General features: G+C 40.8%; 1 protein-coding gene across 1 annotated transcript in view; it reads right to left on the bottom strand.

Moving 5' to 3' along the window:
* The window catches only part of LOC114047091 (ribosome-recycling factor, mitochondrial-like), a 56,878-nt gene extending 36,525 nt beyond the window's left edge, over positions 1-20,353 (bottom strand). Inside the window, exons 1-4 of the mRNA XM_027867803.1 lie at positions 20,283-20,353; positions 12,567-12,777; positions 10,968-11,123; positions 4,069-4,187 (exon numbers count right to left, since the gene is read on the bottom strand). Of these exons, the coding sequence (XP_027723604.1) occupies positions 4,069-4,187; positions 10,968-11,123; positions 12,567-12,750 (459 nt within the window). The 5' untranslated portion in view covers positions 12,751-12,777; positions 20,283-20,353. The remainder of the gene's footprint in view (positions 1-4,068; positions 4,188-10,967; positions 11,124-12,566; positions 12,778-20,282) is intronic.
* Between the last annotated feature and the right edge of the window lie 27 nt (positions 20,354-20,380).

The following is a 20,380-nucleotide window of genomic DNA, read 5'->3' as shown; positions in this document are numbered from 1 at the left end:
GTCCCTACTTACATACATGTTTCATGGATCATGTTAATGGGATCCCTTTGGGAGGAATCATGGAAAGACTTGGACAATGACCACATAGAGTAAGAGTGCTAAGGAGAGACAATGTGTACTGCAGAGGGAAGACCCAAACTGATGAGGTCATGGGTTGACTGGAGATCTTACCAACAGCCTCCACTAAAATCTTCCTCCAATGCCTTGTCATGGTATAGAAGCAAAACTGGGCTCTACTGAAGGCCATGACAACAGGCTGCAAGTGCTGGCAGCTCCTTCCAAGCTGAAAAGCCTCCAAGTGTGGCACAGGGGCAGCCTACACCTGCTGCTGGAGAAGTATCCCAGCCAAGGGTGAGTGATGAGCCCACGCCACCCCCTGCCAAAGGGAGGCAGACTGCACACAGGCCTCCAGGTCAGTACAGGTGGACAGCTCTCAGGGATTTCACCACCTTAAACAGATGAAATTCATTTCAAGTTGTCTCAAGTCTATTCAACTCTTAGGGTCATAGAGCTGGATGGAGACTTCAGAAATAATCTAGCGCAAATGTTTTACTTGACAGAGGAGGAAACTGAGGCTGAGCTAAGGAAACTGACTTGCCCAATATAGGACAGTGTTATCAGTGGCAGAGTCAAGCCTACAGCCCAGGTTTCTTGACTCAATCTAGTGTTCTATCATATTGTGTATACGTGTGTGTGTGCACCTACATGTTTTGATAGCATTCAAAGGCTTACAAAGAACTTTCCTCACAACCCCTAGTAGCAAACAGTACAAGTATTATGAGGTTCAGTGAGGTGAAGCAGTATGTCCAAGGTCACAAGCTAGTAATCAGCTAAGCAGAGATTGGAACCCAGGTCTTCAGACTCCAAATCCAGTGCTTTTCCCACTATTTCTAGTTAACTTCATTGCTGCAAGAGGGCAAGAACTGATTGCATTTTTTTCCTACTTGCTTTGTTTTGCTAAAATCATGCGGTGGTTTCTATTCCTCTCTTTTCCCATCATTAACTCTAGCTGCAGGCAAGTCTGTCAATGGCAGCTGGTGCTTGTATCATTTATCAGCCAAGACACGTGTTAAACAAATGCAAAAGAGGTGGGTTTTTTTGTTTGTTTGTTTGTTTTCATGGTGCAGTGGAAAGAATGCAGGGCAGGAAATCACAAGACCTGGATTCAAGTCACAATCCTGCCACAAACCCACTGTGTGACTTAGGGAGAATTACTTCTCCTCTCTAGGCCTCAATTTTCCCCTGAAAAATAAAGAATTTGCATTAGATGATCTCAAAAGTACCTTCCAGTTCTAATGAGCATCACATACTGCAAAGAGCACAGGGTTTCGAATCAAAGGATGTAAGTGAGAATCCAAGCTCCACTACTTCTATTTGGGGTGACTTGGGCAGATCACCAAGCAGCTCTGGGCCTCAGTCTCCTCCTGTGTAAAATAAGAAGGCTGGAACAGATGCCCTTAAAGGTCTGTTTCAATTCTAAATCCTATGAATTCTGACTCCATGATGTTATGTGTATATAAATTTGTGTTGCATCAACAAACATCCTTGAATTTGAAAAGAAATGAAGTCAACAGATGAGGATAGGTCAGCATGTTGAAGTTGGGAAGTTTAGTCCTTTATGTACTGTTTCTAAGTTACAGGAAGGAAATGTTTAGTTACAGCAATACTGTTTCCCAGATAACGCCAGACAACACAAAGGAATCACAAAAGGAACAAGTAACTTATATTTCCTCACGATGCCCTTGGCAACCAACTTCTGTTCCAAGTCATCTGCAAGTGCTTCTAAAGTCATCGAGTTGCAACGGGCAGAAAATGAGAGTGATCCAGCAGTAGGAAAAGATGAAGACAGTCTGATTTCAAAAAAAAATCAAGTGCTTTAATTTCTATGGGTCCTCTTCCTGCCTCCTATCACCCTGCAGTGGCCAATCAGGTTCTTCTTTTGTGAATGCCATTTTATATTTAATAACAGAAGTGGCTGGAACTGCAAAGCAATCCCACTGATGAGGTCTTCAAGCTGTGCAATTAGGAGGCCATTCCCTAAATTGGCTCTGCAGTATCGTTGGTATAAAATAAACTAGCTAGATATGGCTGAGGGGCCCAAAGGAAGCAGATATGGGAGATAGTGACCAGCTCTGAGTTTCCATACTCCTGTCTCAAAGGGGCAGATGGTGCTCATGCAAAGGCTCACCTCCACACAGGTGCTGATTATATTCCACCTCCCATGTCTTGAGCAGCACTGGTTTTATAGGCCCCAGGGGTGGCCATCAAGCAAAGGCTTTGGGGATGGGGTAGGAAAGGGTGGGGAATGGTACAGAAACTTCCTTCTATAATTGAGCCTGTCAAATGTTCTCTGGTTCAACAAGCTGGACATGTGCTCCAATGATATCACAACTGCCTTCAGAACCAAATTATAACTCACAAAAGAAAATGAGATTCATTGATTTATAATCAAAAAGTCTTAGGGTTTTGTTTTTTTTTTACTTAGAGGACTTTTTTGTGGGGGCAAGGGTGGAAAAGGAAGAAGAGAAAAGGGTTTTAGAACAGAGAGAGGATGACATAAATAATCTAGTCCAACCTCCTTATTTTGCATATGATTATACTAAGAGGTTAAGTGCCTTGTCCTAAGTCACATGGCAAACAGGCACAAGCAGAATTTAAATCCACATCTCCTGGCTCCAAATTAAGGGCACTTTCAATTATATGACAACTATATTCCCCCCTGCAAATTGCTGATTTTGAGCATATACCTTACTCAACTGATTTGGCTCCAGGTGACTTTCGGCTGTTTTCTTAAACTAACTCCCCTACCCCACATCATAGTAAAGGTTGAGGAGAGTATAGGAATAGGCAAGAAGGTATAGTAGAAAGCCTTGGAGTCAGGAGACTCTGGCTCTATTCCTATCCCTGCTACTAACTCAATGGAGCAAATGACTTCAACTCTTTGTGTTTTAATTCTTCCTTCAGTTGAATGCATGGCTTAGATTAGACGTTCTCTAAGGCAGTGGTGTCAAACTTGAATAGAAACCTGATCCCTGTGGGCCCCATACTGACTTAGAAATCCACAAATTAACATTTCTCTATGCTATACTTTACTTTGTTAAATACTTCCCAATTACATTTTAATCTGGTTGGAGAAGGGGATGGGGGCAGGGAGGAGGTTGACACCTCTGTTCTAAGATCTCATCCAATTCTATGAATCTATGATTTTCAATACATTATATAATGAATGGGCCTGGTGTTCCGCATAGGTTGAGTTCATACTGTGGAGATGACAATGGAATTTAGGAAGTAAAGAAGGAAAGAGTTTTATAGAATTTAGACCTAAAAAAGGGAAATCTGAAACTGTAAGGAACTCTCATTTTGTAAACAAAGAAAGTGGGACCTAAAAGAGTGAAGGGACTTGCCAAAAGATGCACAATTAGTAAGCAGCAGAGCTCGGACTTGGAATTAAGTCTTCTGCCTCCACAGTCAGTGCTAGTTTCCTTACTTGGCCTCAAAAAGACTGATGCCTTCTCTCTATTTTCAAATGGTCCATTTGGTCCAATTAGAAGGCAGTATTAATGATACACAGACAGCTAGACAGCTCAATAGAATGCTGGGCCTGGAGTCAGTCTTTGTGAATTCAAATTTGGCCTCAGACACTTACTAGCTGTGTGACCCTGGGCAAGTCACTTAACTTCTGTTTGCCTTAGTACACTGGAGAAGGAAATGGCAAACCACTCGAGTAGTTTGCCAAGAAAACTCCATGGACAGTGTGGTTCATTTGGTCATGAAGAGTTAGACACAACTGAACGACAACAATTAATGATGTACTTCACACCACTACGCTGTCCTATAATCAGCCAAATGGAAACTGAGCAGCATCAAGAATATTTTTCTTTATTTCCCTCCACCCCTGCAGGTTACCAGTTTTTCTAAATGTTTATTCTATTCTGTCTTCTGCTTGAACCTGAGAAAGTGATGGGGGCAGGGAAAGAAATGCTTCCTTCTCCTCTTGATCTAGCCTTTCTGCCTTCCTCCCCACTCCACCTTCAGCCTGCATGGAACTTTTGAGCAATGCAATCTTACCTCTGGGAAATTGGTCATGTTTACTAAAATCAGCTGAGGTGATTTCAGGGAGATTTGGCCGATCTGATTTAGAGCAAACTTCCCATCGCCAGTTGTCACAGTTATGTGATCCAGGGACCCTGAGAGAGAACATTCCACATTTCTCCATTACCTTGTATTACTTGGTGTAGGCTTTATTTTCACTTACTTGTACACATGTTGTAGTCCCTCCCCTCAATCCCTCCCCCCAGGAAAAAAAAAAAAAACAAGACAACAACATAAACTCCTAAAAGGCAAGGACTATTTTGATTTGAGCTTTGTATCCCCCTGGCACTCAGCACAGTTTTTTGAACATAACAGACACAGAAAAGTCTGAATTAAACTGAATTGTTGCCATTTCAAACTAATCTCTGTACTGAGTCACCACCAAGCTCACTTTTGGAAAATACCAGTGCAAAGCTTGACAATGGCAAAAACCGTCACAATTATTTACACTTTAGTACTTCACAGACTGGTGATTTCATTAGGACTGGGGTTCTCTCCCCCAACATAGATCATGGTTCCTCCAATTTTGGCCAGTCTTCTGGTGATTTCTCTCCAAACTTTAACTGGTCCTCAGATACCAGCCTTTGTCTGTCACTGAGCATATCCCCAAAGTCCTTCTACCTTGGATTGACCTACCCAAACTTATACTTTGCTGGCACAGCTGTAAAGCATCAAAGATAGTTTTTTTTTTTTTTTGGTAGAAGTACATCTATATTCAAAAGCCAGAAAAATGTTTTTCCAAATTCCCTGATTTCCTGTGCAAAATACAACTACAACACATATAGTAGGGATCATTTGCTGTTGACATCTCTTGTGACTCAGAGAGAGCTGAACAAAGCAAAAATAAATAAATAAATAAATAAATAAAGGTCACATGCAACTACATTTTAGACTACCCTGGTCCCCTTATGTTATTATAATTCAGTACCTTGCCAGGGACATAAGATCTGAGCTGAAGACTTAATCTGAAATGTTGCCTTCATCAAAAGAATGGGGACCACTGCTCTGAGTGAGTTTAGCCATTACAAAGGACTTTGCTAGTATAAAAGGAAATGAAGGAGAAAAAAAATCTGGTCAATAGATTGATGATGAAAAGGGGTTTGAATGTACCCTATGCATTGAGGGGGCTCCAATTCCACTAGGCTAATTGAATATCATGGTGAAACAAAAAAGAATGCCATACTCAGAATCAAGAGCTCTGGCATCACCAGTCCTATGAATAGTGAGCAACTGACTTCTCCCTTAGATTCCTCAGCTGTAAAATTGAGATAATTATCTATGCACTTGTCCATGGTGTGGTAGAAGGAACAGAACTGGGAAATACAGAATCACTGAATTTCAGAGATAGAAGGAATTTCAGATGCTATCTAGTCCAGCCCATACCCCAAAATAATACCAACTACAGTATCTAATAGTTGGCTATCTATTTTCTGCCTGAGAAGGAACCCCTTCCAAGACAGTCCATTCCACTTCTGAACAGTTCTAATTGTTAAGAAGATCCTCCTGATATCAAGCCTAAATCTGCCTCTGTTTCTTCCACCCACCACTCCTACGTCTGACTTCTGTGGTCACAGAGAACAATTCTAACTACTCTCTTCCACAAGACAAAGGTTCAAACCCTGGAACACAATTATCATGTTTCCCCTCCACTGGGACTGTTCTTATCCCATTCTTTCAACCAATCCTTTTACAGCATAAGCTCCAGGCCTTTCACCCATCCTGGCTGCCCTTCTCTGGACCGTTTCCAGCTTATCACTGATCTTACTAAATTGTGATGCCGAGAAACAAACACAATATCCTAGTTGTGGTCTGATCAAAACAGAATACAGCAGGATATCACCTTCTTCTTCTCAGAAGCTATGTTTGTCTTAATGTAGCCCAAGATTGAATTAGGTTTTCTTGATGACACAGCACTAGTGACTTATACTGAGCTTACAATCCCCTAAATCCCCTAGTTCTTTTTCAGACAAATTGCTAACCATGACTCCTTCCATACAATACTTGTAAAGTCTACTCTTTTTTTTTTGAAAGCAATTGGGGTTAAGTAACTTGCCCAGGGTCACGCAATTAGTAAGTATCCAAGGCTAAAATTGAACTTTGGTTCTCCTAACTCCAGAGACAGTGCTCTATCCACTGTACCACCTAGCTGCCCCTAAAGTCTGCTTTTTTGAACCCAAATGTAAAACTTTACACTTACTCCTATTATATTTCATCTTATTAGGTTCAGCCCAGTGATCTAGCCTGTTGAGATCTTTTTGGATCCCAGCTCTGTCATCCAGGGAGTTAGCTATCCTCCAAGCTTTGTGTCATATATGCCTTTATCCAAGTCATTAATATAAATGTTAAACAGCACAGAGACAAGCACAGATCTCTGTGGCACTGTACTGGAGACCTCCTGCCAAGCTGTCACTGAACCACTAAGGGCTGCTCTTTTGAGTCTGGTCACTTACCAAACTCCAGTTCAATCTAACTTTACTATTCTCTAATCTACCTCTGCCCATCTTTTCCACAAGAACAGGAGGAAAGATTTTATCAAATGTTTTGCTTAAAAAAAAAATAGGTCAGCTACATCTTCAATGTTCTTTTATGCACCAGATTAATAACTCTTTCGAAAAAGGTAATGAGGCCTACGATGTGTTCTTGATGCAAGCCTGCATCACACCTTTCTTTCACAGATGTTGGCTAACCATATCTCTAATAATGTTCTAGATATCTGCCAGGAATTGAAGTTAAGGTCACTGTCCTATGGTTTACAGACTCCATTCTCTTCCCTTTTTTGAAAACTGGAACATCTAACCTGCTCCAGTCCTGCAGCCCCTTTCCTGTTCTCCAGTCATTCAGATATTATTAACAGTGGCTCAGAAATCACATATGCTAGTTCTTTCAGGAATAGAGGAGGTAGTTTATCTGGGTCAGGTGTCCTGAATTCATTAAAGGCCGATAACATGCTCTCTAATTATTTCTTTATTATTTATTTATTTACATCTTTTAAGTCATTTCTGTCCTGTCTTCTCCAGTGCAAAGATCACTTTCCTTGGCAGAGAAAACAAGCCAAATAAGAATTAGGCAGCTATACTTTCTTTATGTAATCAGTTACCCTTGTCCCATTCACTCCAAGCAATGGTTCTTCTCTTTTCTCCAATATCACTTTTAAAACAACAACAACAAGAACAACTTATTCGTGTCCTTATTTTTCCTTGCCTGCATCATCAGCTCTAAACCTGCTGTTACAGTGCCATAAGGTCACTTCCTGGCTGTCTGCCTAACAGCTGCCATGCTACTGAATGCCTACCTTTTACTCCTCTCTTGTCCAGTTCTAGAATATAATCAAATCAATTCTGTCACTGCTCCTGAAGAGGATGTGTCCATCTAAAGCCTCTGTGGCTCCACTCCCCATTCCTGCCATTTTCAAACCAAAATATCCCTCCCTGACCACCACTCTCCTAGATGTTTTTCCTCCCCCAAACTGTAACATCTAATGGCCTTTCCTAAATGCTCATTCTCCTTGACCTCTCAGCCAGCCTCTGACACTGTGGATCACTCTCTTCTCCTTGATACTCTCTTCTCTCTAGGTTTTCGTGACACTGCTCTCTTCTAGTTTTCTCCTTCCTATCTGGCCACTTCTCGTTCTCCTTTGCTGGATCCTTATCCAGGCCATGACCGCTAAGTATGAGAGTCCATAAAAGCTTTGTCCTGGACCCTCTTCTCCCTCTATATGATTTTGCTTGATCATCAACTCCCATGGATTCAATTATCATCTCCATGCGGACAACTGTCAGATCTATTTATCCAGCCATAACCTTTCTCCAGACCTCGTTTCCTCTCTCTTGACCTCCACTTTCCCATCAGACATTGAGAACTGGATGTACTGTAGACATCTGAAACTCAACATATCCAAAAATGAACTCTGTGTCTTTCCCCCCAAATCCTCTGCTCTTCCTAACTTCCACCATTCTGCCAGTGACCAAGGCTCAGAACCTAAGTGTCATCTTTGACTTCTCTCAGTCCCTCACCCCCACTATACAATATGTTGCCAGGTCCTACCAACTGTAGAACTGATAGGATTGGAAGGTAGCTTCCAACATCTCTCATACATGCCCTCTTCTTCCCTCTGACCTTGTTACCACTCTGACGTCAGTCCTCATCACCTCATGCCTGCACCACTGCAAAAGCCTTTAAGTCAGCCTCCCTGCCTCAAGTTTCTCCCTACTCTAGTTCATCCTCCACTAAGGTATCAAAGAAAACCTTTCTGAAGCACAGGTATGACCATTTTACTCCCCTATTTAACAAACTCTAGTGGGTCCTTATTGCCGCCAGGACCAAAAGTAAAATCCTTTGTTTGACTTCTAAAATCCTTCATAAAATCCTGGCCCCTTCTTACCCTTCCAGTCTTCTGACACCATACTCCCCTCCATATATTCTATGATCTACTGACACTGGCCTCCTCACTGTTTCTCACACAAGACGTTCCATCTCCCAACTCTTGGGTCTTTTCACTGGCTTTCCCTTATGCCTGGAATTCTCCCCCTCCTCATCTCAGCCTCCTGACTTCCTTCAAGTCTCAACTAAAATCCCAACTTCTGCAAGGAGCCATTCCTTGTCCTCCTTAATGTTAGCGCCTTCCCTTTAAGATGATCTCCCATTTTTACTGTTAAATATGTTGTTTGTACAAAGTTATCTATATATTGTCTCCTCAATTAGACTGTAAGCTCCTTAAGGGCAGGGACTAGTTTTGTCTTTCTTTGTATCTCTGGACTCAGGACAGTGGCTGGCATATAGTTGGTGCTTAATAAATGCTGGTTTACTTGACTTCAGGGCAGGGACTATCTTTTGCTTTTGTATTTGTATCTCCAGTACTCAGCACATAGTAATTGCTAATTTTTCATTCATTCCTTCATTTATTTCCTACTTTGCATTAATTCTCTGTATTAATTACCTGTCCTTGTATCTATCCTCTAAATGTCTTTTTAAAATCTAAGTTGATTAGCAGGTTCTCCATGCACCCATATTGGTTGTCTGAAGAGACCAATATGCGTGTACATCAGAATTGTTCCCCCTGTAAGTCAGAGCTTGAGTTCAAATGCTGTATGTCATCTTGAGTAAATCAATTCACCTCTCTTAGACTCATTTTCTCATCTAAAATGAGAGTTGCTAATGATCTTTTAAGATTCCTTTTGGCTCTGAAACCTATGATCTTACCTCATAGGAGTATTTTGAGGAAAGAACTGTAAATTGTCAAGCTGGTGCCAGTGTGAGCTCTTATTATTATTATTACTACACAAAAATCATTCAGAAAATTAAGAAGGCGAAGGGAGAAATGCTTTCTGGTGCATCTTAATTTCACTCTGCTTATTTGTCATGAGATTCTTTGCCGAAGAAAGTACTTCGGTGATCTTGGTGGAAGTCTTTTTAAGCAGCATGGTGTGGTGAGAAGAGTAAGGAATTTGGAGTCAGGACACCTGGATTCAAGACCCAGTTCCAACACAAACTAGCTGTGACATCAGTGACAAGTCACTTAATTTCCATGGACCTTAATTTTCCCACTTGCAGACAAGAGTAGTAATCCTTGTCCCCTTACCTCAAAGGTCTGGTGAAAGGAAAGCACTTTATAAACTTCAAAGTACCACACAAACAGGTGTAATTTTTAGTCTACACTGATGACTGTTATCACCCCTTAATGCCTATCCATAGCATATTAAATTCTTCCCTGTCATCAATCCCCAGCAAAGATCTTGCTCACCTACTCCTCTTTTCTGCCCTTCACATTCCCTGAGGTTAACATTTAACAAACTAAACTCAATGGCCTCTCTCTGCCAGTCCAGCAGATCTTTTCTGGTCAAGTGGAGGAGAATTTACTGGCCAATTTTAGGTATCATATTTCTTCCAGAGCTCTCCCTCTACTTGCTCTCTGATTTTAACTACAGAATGTTGGCAGATAAAACACACCAGGGGAAGGGGCCACCTTTTATTCATTTCATAACAAAAACAATAAATAGGGTTAAAGTAAATAGTTAAAGAGATTGAATGGCATACTCTCCTGTCAGCAAAGACAGCTATGTTCCAGCTGACAAAGGTTGACAAAGGAGAAGAATGGTCTTCTTGCTCAACACTGGTTGTATCTTACAGCTCAGTGTGTATATAATGATGTTTACAAATGGAACCACATGTTTTTCTCTTTGTTTGCTCAAGAGCAACTGAATAAAATATTTTCAAATTTCTTATATAAAACAGTCTGTCCTGAAGGGGAATGGAAGGAGGGATTCCTGCCCAAACTCCCTCACCTCCAGAGATGCCAGTGAGCCTGACACTAGGCTGATGACAATTTCCAAAAGGCTCATTTAGTGGAAATTGGATTTTTCCTGCCTTGCTAACGTGTAAGCTGACAACTTGCCTCTTCGTCACATCTGCAAACAGTTCTCATAGACATTTCTGACATTTCCCACTTACAAAAAGCCATTTTCAGGAAGTTATTAACCCAAACGGATTCTTCCTGGTCAAGCCCAGGATGTAAAAACTCTTTAGCTGGAAATTTCAAGGTTATAGTCATTCAGTTCCCAGTGTGTGTTGAAAAATAATAAACCAGAAGAAATCTGAGGATGCAGATCAAAGCTCCTGGTTCTAATTACATACTGTGTGGCACATAAAAACCTGAGTTCAAATCTTATATCTGAAACATACTGGCTGTGGGGTCAAGTAACTCAACTTTTCAGTGGTCTGGGCAACTCCCTAATACTAGAAATTGCAGAGGTAGAGAAAGTTTCCTCACCCCAGAGTTCCCTATATCAATGAAACCACAGGTTAAGTCCCTATCCCTATGTATTCAATTTAAAGCAATAACATATTATAAAATGGATAGCAATATATTTGTTACTAACCTGGAGAAGTCCTTATATTGAGATTTTTGTTGAAACTATCCTTAAGGGCTTCTACCACAGACTTCATTTCCACATTTACCTCTTCCAGACAGATTATGTCCTCCACCAAGGATGCATTAATGTTGACTCGGGGTTGGGGATGTCCTTTACCTTTGGCTAGGAATCAAACACACAATGAACACAGGCAGTAGCAGCATCACTAACATCAACAAACACTGGAATTTTATTTCTTTAGAATGTAAAATCTGGGGCAGCTAGGTGGCGCAGTGGATAGAGCACCGTCCCCGGAGTCAGGAGGACCTGAGTTCAAATCCAGCCTCAGACACATAATACTTACTAGCTGACCCTAGGCAAGTTACTTAACCCCAATTGCCTCACCAAAAAAAAAAAAAAAGAATATAAGTTCCTTGAGGGCAGGAACTGATTTTGCTTTTTCTTTGTACCTTCAGTGCTTAGAACAGTTCCTGACACACAGTAATCCCTTAATAAATGCTTGTTAATTGGTTGACTGGGCTCAGAATCAAGAGACCTTGAGAGACATCAGACCTAGTCTGGGTTTCAACTCTGCCCCTTAATATCTATATATTAAGCAAATCATTTCCCCTTACTGAGCCTCAGTTTCTTCATCTGCTAAATAAGGAAAGTAATAACCTGCCAAAGAAGCAGTGTGGTATGGCAGATAAAGAGCCAAACTCAGAGTTGGGAAAACCTGGATTCAAGTCCCACCAATGACACTTCCTGGTTGTGACCCTGGACAAGTCACTCAACCTTTTAGTGCCCCAGGGAATTCTCTAGGACTTTAAATTGCCAAACATTTACTGATGGCTACTAGTAGAAGCAGCTAGTTTATACAACAGAGCTCCCTGTGCCAGTGAAACCACAGCTCCAGATAAAAAATAAAATAAAATAAAATAACTGTCCTCCCCACCCTCCAGGGATTTTTGGTAAAGAAAACACTTAGTAAACAGTAAAATACAAAGGAAATTTCATTTCTTGTCAGGGATGATCTAGAGGTGATTTTTGTTCAGATATAGGCCTGGAGTCAGGAAGACCTGACTTCAAATCTGGTCTCAGATACTTATTAGTGGTATAACCCTGGGCAAGTCACTTAATCATGTTTACCTCAGTTTCCTCATCTGTAAAAACAGGGGATAACAACAGTACCTACCTTGAAAGGTTGTTGTGAGGATAAAATGAGATCATAAATGTAAAGCTCCTGGCATAGTGCCTGGCACGTAGTAAGTGCTATATAAATGTTAGCTGTTATTAAGATGTGAGACTTCACATAAAAGCTATTCTGTATTCTATTATTCTAACATTCTGCGGCTTAGGGTCCCTTCCCACTCCAGCACTGAGTTCTAGAATTGCTTTCCATTTTAATATACTATGTTCTATTGCTCCAATATTCTATATGCTAGGGTTTCTCTCAGTTCTAACAGACTCTGTTCTAACTCTATAAATAATGAACTATAATTATCATCACGAACTATGGTCCTTCCCAACTCTGTTCTGCTGTGTTATTTCTATGACTGTATCTGAAAACAAAAAAAAAAAAAGAAGAAGAAGAAGAAGAGAAGGATTAAGGTATGGTTTCCATACCTTTGGCTTTCTTGGTAGCAAAATGTCGGATGGGCACAGTTAGATAGGCCCCACATTGCTGGCCGTCATTCCAGGTCACACTCGTATTTCTCAGCCTAACTTCTGAAACAGGCTTTGTCAAGACTGAAAGAGAGTTGCAAAACCCAGGCTGCACCCAACGAAAGCATCTTAGTCCCAAAGCCATGGTTCAAAACAGTCCTTGAGAAATCACCTATGAAAGAAAGAAAAGCCTTTCACAGATATGAAATAAGCAGTGAACACTGAGGCAAGAGGCCATTCCAGCAACCTGAACCTTGTTGACTATAATGAAATGCTTATGTGGAAAAAATATACAAAATTGTGACTATGCTGTACTGTAAACAGAGAGTACAGATTATAGGAGGTAGGTTTTAAGCTGATTTTTTTAAAACCCTCAACAGGCACAAAATGATGGGAAAAATTACATGACAGCTTTTAATTAAAATTGTCTTCTGCTCCATATGCACTGATTGCAAATTAGAATGTACTTTTCTTTGCTATGAATCTAAAGCATGGATCAGATCTGAGGCTTTTAATGTTACTGGTGCTAGAGCTCTGGAAGATGCCATTCTCCTCTGTGAACACAAGTTACTCATTATATTTCTATAGTTTTAAACCCTCAAAGATTTTCCAGCCTGCAGCTACCTCTGTGATAGAACTACATAATTGTTGAATAGCAATGTTGCATTCATAGCTTCAGAGAGAAAAGGGGGCTCTCACACAGCTGGGGAAGGCAAGGAGATAATATAACTTAGTGGGTATTTTGTTCATTTGACAAATATTTTTTGAGCACCTGCTATGTGTAAGGCACTGTTTTAGATGAATAAATTAGCCAACACCCTGAGTCTGCTATCTTTACCAATTAGTTCCAGTTTTCATCTATAGACTCCCTCTCAAAATAAATGAGTCCCTCTAAAGAAGGAATGTGATAAAGTGTAAAAGGATGACAATTGGGAAACCTGGGTTCGAGTTCTGGTTATGCCACTCACTAATTATGTCCCCCTAATAGCCATTCCCCTTCTCAGGGCCGCAGACTCCTTATCCGTAAGATGATCTCTAAGGCAACTTCCAGTTCTAACATTCTCTGTTCCAACATGTCATATTCTAAAGTCCTTTCTATTTAGAACTTTTTTTAATGCCCCAGGTTTTTTCTTTCAAAGACTCATATTTCAGTGTAAGTCAAGTACAAGTCATACAGATCTATGATTTCAGAGTGGGAGATTCTTGGATGGCAATCCATCTATGACTTAGTAGCTAGGTCCTTAAGAGGTTGCTGCCTGAGGAACATAGACGTTTCAGTAACACACACAGATTCACAAAACAAGTGTCAAGATGACCCCAGGTCTTCCAGATTCCAGCCCAACACTCTACCCTCTCTGCCATGCTGCTTTTAATAGTCACCATTAATTAAAAAATATATTTTTTTGATTGCATGGCCTTTCCAGAAATGCAAACTAATGGGTTAAACATGAATAGTTTCTCCTCCTGTTACTATGAACACATGAATTTTGTAAAAGTAATTAGCATTTCCTTAGCAGCAAAGGATGCAGGATCTTGCCCAGCTATGCAAAGAGCCAATAGGAACAAATTCTGTCGGGAATTTACACCACCAGGTACTAGCAGTAACCCTGCTCTATCTTAGCAGAGCTCTATGTAAAAGGTTGGCTTTGGGTGAGGTTTCTATATCTGGGCTTCTGCCAAATATGGTCACTGTTTAACCCATACCCATGTCCATATATGGGCTTCTAATTATGTGCAGGGGTTTTTGGGGGGGGCAGGGGGAGGTGTTAGTGAAAAGAAAAATTGTTTGAATTTTTTTCATCTATCATGTGCCTCAATCTGCCTGCTCAATTTGAGACAAGCTTCCTGGTCTCCCTGTTTATGAGTCATAATAGAACGCAGTATAGCAATAAAAACTAGAATTGGGTTAGAAATAAACAACCTTTGAAAGAAAATGCAGAGCCCAAAAGTAGAACTAGTACAAGAGAGCCGGAAAATAGCCTCTATAAAAAACCTGCATTACTGCAACATTTAAGGCTAAGATTTTAACTGCACATAAGTCAAAAAATTTGAAAGGAGAATCCCAATAACGTTACTAGCTTGTCAAGTACACAATGACACATTATTATATAGCAGACTAAAAACAATGTTTAATTACCCACGCAAAAAGAAAGAATTGTAGGAGATTTTTTTTTTTAAAATAGTATATCGAAATTAAAAGAGACCTTGTAATAACATTTTAGAAAATAGAACAAGCACTGGCTGAGGAGTCCAAACACCTTGATTCAAATCTCAGCGATGCTATCTACTTCTTGTCTGTGTAACACTGAACAAGGAAGTCATTTCATTGAGTCTCAGTGTTTTCCTCTCAAATTATTTCTAAGGTCCCTTCCAACTCCAAAGCCTGTGAAATTTAATCATATAAGAGATGGAAATAACCTTACAAAACAATGTTAAATCTGGAAGGGATCTTGCAAAAAAAATAGAGGTAATGGGATCTCAGAACATAGAACATTAGAACTTTAGAGCTGGAAATGCCCTTAGACATAAAATGTCAGAAAAAGTAAATGTCAGATCTGAAAGACATCTCAGAACATAGGAGGTTGGAACACATACAAATGCTAAAAGGGACCTCAGAACATGGAATCTTAGGTTCACTGATTTAGAGCTGGAATCATCCCCCTCAGCCCCTTTGTGTTTTAGAAGAAACGGAAGTCCACAGAAGTGAAGAGGCTTACCCAAGGCCTCACAGCTACTGGGCAAGACCCCATGCCTCCCATGCCATAGGCTAATGATCTTTCTACTATACTTCTCTGCTTTCCAGGTGTCACTTCCAAAGAAGTTCAACTTGTTACCATTTTGCTACACATAGCATTTTCTTTATACATTTTTAAAAAATCAAGACCAACTTTCAAAAAAACTCTTCTCTAAAATCCTTATTCCTAAATCATTCTTCCTCCTCTTCTAATCCTTTTTACCAACGGGGCAGATGTGGACCTATATCACTGCCTGACTCAAGTTTCACCTTCTTCCTTTCCCTCATTTTCCAATGAAGTGTTCAATAAGTTAAGAAAATAGGAAGAGACAAATAATAAGGTGGCTAAGGAATCTAAAAGAACCCAGACAGTCAAGTTGTCTTCTGAGCATCATTAGGATTATCCAATTTCAGTTTTCAACTAAGAAACAAGTTCTCATCAGAAAGACTCTGTTAATGGTAGTTTTTCCAAGTTTCTGAGCAATTGGTAAAGGAAGTAAGACAGGGTCCGTTGGAGGGGAAAAGTTCATGACTAACCAACAAAATAATATTAATACCTAGGCACTAGGCACTGAGGTTACAAAGATAAAAATGAGAGGCAGCTAGGTGGCGCAGTGGATAGAGCAACCGGGCCCTGGAGTCAGGAGAACCTGAGCTCAAATCCGGCCTCAGACACTGGACCCTGGGCAAGTCACTTAACCCCGGGCAAGTCACTTAACCCCATTGCCTAGCCAAAAACAAAAAAAACAAAAACAAAAAAAGGCAAAAAAGAAATAGTCCCTGTCCTCAGGAAATTTACTTTCTACTGGAGAAGACAACAACTACATATATAAATAAACATATTTTAAAATATACAAAACACATAAGGTAATTCAGGAGGGGAGGGAGGCATTAAGAGCTAGGGGAACCAGTAAAGGCCTCACATAGGAAATGATGTTTGAGCATTTCTGAAGGAAACTAGGGATTCTAAGAAATGCATTATAGTCACTTGTGAAGCGAAACACAGAAACGCGATGTCTGTATTCATATATTCAGCAGAGGACTGTAAAAAACCTGGCTCCAGATCTGCCTTTCCATCAAGTCTGGAACAACCTGAAGCAGCATCTCTTGCCTGGTCCCTCTCATCATTCAGTTCTTTTTGTAGAGGAGGAATTCTTCAGGGTACCACTGCCAATTTCATATAAACAAGGCTTTTTGGATCCATTTTGAATGGATCTGAAGAAGTTTCGAGAAGACAACTCAGCCTAACTTGATTGCAGAGGTGGGAGGCCAGTGGAAGTGGTACATTGCATACATTTACAGATTTTTTTTTTGATGTGCTGATCAGTTTTGCTTTTTTTTTCTTTTCCAATTTTTGCCCCTCCATAATAAATATCATTTATTATGTGGAATGGCTTTCTGAGGGTGTGGAGGAGGAATACTAGGAGAAATCCTGGTGATGGGGGGAGATAAAAAAAAAAGGAAAAAATATGCTTTAAAGAAGGCTACCATCCTTGTAAACAGTATGATTGAAATTATTTCTATGTATCTGACTATGCTTTAAATGCTTTAAATGTATCTATGTTTCTGACAATGCTTTAAAATAGATGGTCATTTGAAAAAAAAAAAGAAAAAAAAGAAATAAGATGTCTGGCCCAGGCAGTTTTGAGAACAGCAAGATCTGTTTGGCTGCAGCAGAGTGAAAGAACATATGAATAACATATAAGAAGTCTGCAAAGTATGTTGGAGTATGAAAAATGATCACCTCCATTGGCTTTAATCTCCTCACATATAAAATGAGGGTATTAGACTTCATTATCTCCAAGATCCCTGCCGTCTAAAGCAAAGAATTTGGAGCCAAAGTATATGACTTAGGACAACAAGGTCGATAACAACAGTTAACATATCACTTTAAGCTTTACAAAGGACTTTACATACATTACTGTAGAAGTAGAGGTACGGTAGGTATCACCATCTCCATTTTACAGGTGAGAAAGCTAAGGTGAAGAAAAGTCCAAGTGACTGCCTGAGTAACTTATCCACACACCAAGTAAGTATCAGAGGCATAATTTCAAGTCAGGTCTCTCCTGACTCCCAGACCAGCACACTTGGCACTACATCACCTCTAATAACTTAAATGATGGGATTGAACTGGATGAGCCCTAGAGGTGAAAAGAACCATGCAACCAATCTGAGTGGGTCCACTACAAATTTATGTTATACATCCTCAACTGGGCCCTCACTGCTACTAGATAATTCTTCCATACCTGCCTTATCAACTCACTACCCCACTTTCCACAGAGACTTCCAAACTTTTTCATCCCTCCTCAAACCTTCGCATGGCTTCCCCTCCTTGAACTCTCTCAGGTGAGAACCCCATTCATACTTTACAGATAAAAATTGAGGCCATTCACTGTGAGCTCCTTCTTCTCCCCTCTACATCATCTCCTATCACTCATATAGTGGCCTTCTGCCACTATCTCCTTCTTTACCTTTGTCTCACAAAATTCAATGGCCTTTTCTCAGTCTTCATTCATTTCAACCTCTCTGTAGCTTGTGAAACTATTTTTTTTTGGCAGCCAAAAACAAGGTTTATTGAAGATTTGCCATATTAGCTAGACTCTTAAGGAATCTGAGCATCTATGGGCTATTGGCTAGATTCTAAGAATCAGAGCGCTTTTGAAACTATTAATCACTCTTCTCCTTGATACTCTCTTTTCTCTAGGTTTTCCAGACACCACTCTCCTGGTTCTCCTTTTAGCTAGCAGACGGCTCCTTCTCAGTCTCCTTTGCTGGATCCTCCTCCAGATCATGCCCTCTAACCATAGGTGTCCCGCAAGGTTCTATCCTAGGTCCTCTTCTCTTCTTCCTCTATACTACTTCACTTGGTGATTTCATCAGTTCCCATGGATTTAATTACTACCTCTATGCTGATGATTCTCAGATCTACCTAGCCTGCCCCAACCTCTCTGTTGACCTCCAAACTTTCATCTCCAACTGCCTTTCAGACATCTCAAACTGGGTATTCAGAAAACATCTTAAATTCAACATGTCCAAAACAGAACTCATCTTTCCACCTAAACTCTCCCTCCCTTCTACTTTCTCTATTATTGTAAAGGGCACCATCATGCTCCTAGTCTTGCAGGCTTGAAACCGTGGAATCAGCCTTAGCTTCTCACTGTCTCTCACTGCCTATATCCAATCTATTGCCAAGGCCTACAGATTTCACCTTTGCAATATCTCTCACCCCTTTCTCTACTCTGACACTTTCCACCACTCTGGTGAATACCCTTGTCACCTCATACCTGGATTACTGCAATAGCCTGCTGGTAGGTCTGTCTGCCCAGTGGTCTCTCCCCACTCCAATCCATCCTCCATTCAGTGATTTTCCTGAAGCATAGGTCCAACAATGAAACCATCAATAAACTCCAGTAGTTCCCTATCACCTTCAGGATCGAATACAAAATCCTCTTTTCGCTGTTCAAAGCTCTTCATAACCTAGTCCCCTACTATCTTTCCAGTTTTTTTTATACCTTACTTCCCAACATGTACTCTTCAATCCAGCGACACTGGCCTCCTGATTGTTTCCTGAACAAAACATTCCATCTTTCACACGTGCACATTTTCTTGGGTTGTCCCCCACACTGGAATGGTCTCCTTCCTCATCTCCATCTACTATCTTCCTTGGGTTCCTTTAAGTCTCAACTAAACTCTCATCTTCGATAGGAAGTCTTTTCCAAACCCTCTTAATTCTAATGCCTTCCTTCTGCTAATTATTTCCTATTTCTCTTGCACATAGCCTGCTTGTATATATTTGTTTGTTGCCTCCTCCATTAGATAGCGAACTCCTTGAGGGCAGGGACTGTCTTTTAAAACTCTTTTTTTTATTCCCAAAGCTCAGCAAATAGTAGGCACTTAATGTTAACTAAATGAGAGAGTCTCATTTCTAGCACCAATCACATGATTCTAAGATCCTTACTAGAGACTGGTAGAAAATTATAACTTTCTTGGATTTTAATGCTCTAGGTCAGAGGTTCTCAAAGTGTGGTCCCCCTGGAGGGGAAGGTGTCCCCCAGGTCAAAACTATTTTCGTAATAATACTAAGATGTTATTTTCCTATTAAAATACTTTTTTTTCCAACTATGCATCTGTTTGAGGCAAGATTTCTTCAAATACTACAACCATAACATATCCTGGCAGACTGAATGCAGAAGCAGATATGAGAATCCAGCTGTCTTCTATTAAGCCAAATATTAGATTTGCAAAAACTAAGCAAAACAATGCCATTCTTCTCACTAGATTTTTTCTTGTTTTGGAAAATATATTTTGCATTAATATTATTTAGGCTAACACATAATGGGTTTGTTATTGCTATTTTGAAATGAATTAGACATTTTTAAATTTTCTTTTAACTTCTAATACAGTATCGACAGACATAACCTACATAAATAAAAGACCCTCGCGGTCCTCAACAATTTTTAAGAGTGTAAAATGTTTTGAGAACCGCTTCTCTAGGTCACGGATTAGGTATAAAATCCACTCCTAACCCTCAGCCTAGTTCCGTGAGTGACAAACACCGCCCCCTTCTCCCTAGACCCTCCGTAGAGAACACAGACCCCGCCCCAGCCTCGATCTGAAATAACAGACCCCGCCCCAGCCTCGATCTGAAATAACAGGCCCCGCCCCCCAGCTCAGGAGTCTTCTAAATACAGGCGAAGCCCCGCCCGCACTCCCAGCCTCACTATAGGGCGACAAGCTCCGCCCCTCACGCAAAGGTCAAATCGAACTCTTGGGGGTCGAGGTGGGGGGGTGGAGAAAGACCGGGAAATTGGGCGTGGTAATGCTTTGGACCCTGAAGCCTGCTCCTTTCGGGGCTTGAGCTCCTGAAAGCGCGTCCCTGCCTCTCTGCCTCGGCCGCGATCCCACCTGCCCAAAAGCGAAGGTGGGCCGAGGCTCGGACTCACCGGCTATGGCTTCCGCTGCCGGGGAAACGAGCTTCGGTGCTGGTCATACGTCATCAACGCAGGCCTGTGACGTCACGAAGCGGCGCAACTTGCGCAGG

This window comes from Vombatus ursinus, unplaced genomic scaffold (genome assembly GCF_900497805.2).
Source record: "Vombatus ursinus unplaced genomic scaffold, bare-nosed wombat genome assembly UNPS02014786.1, whole genome shotgun sequence".
Lineage (NCBI taxonomy): Eukaryota > Metazoa > Chordata > Mammalia > Diprotodontia > Vombatidae > Vombatus > Vombatus ursinus.
This window is presented reverse-complemented; position numbering and strand designations above follow the sequence as displayed.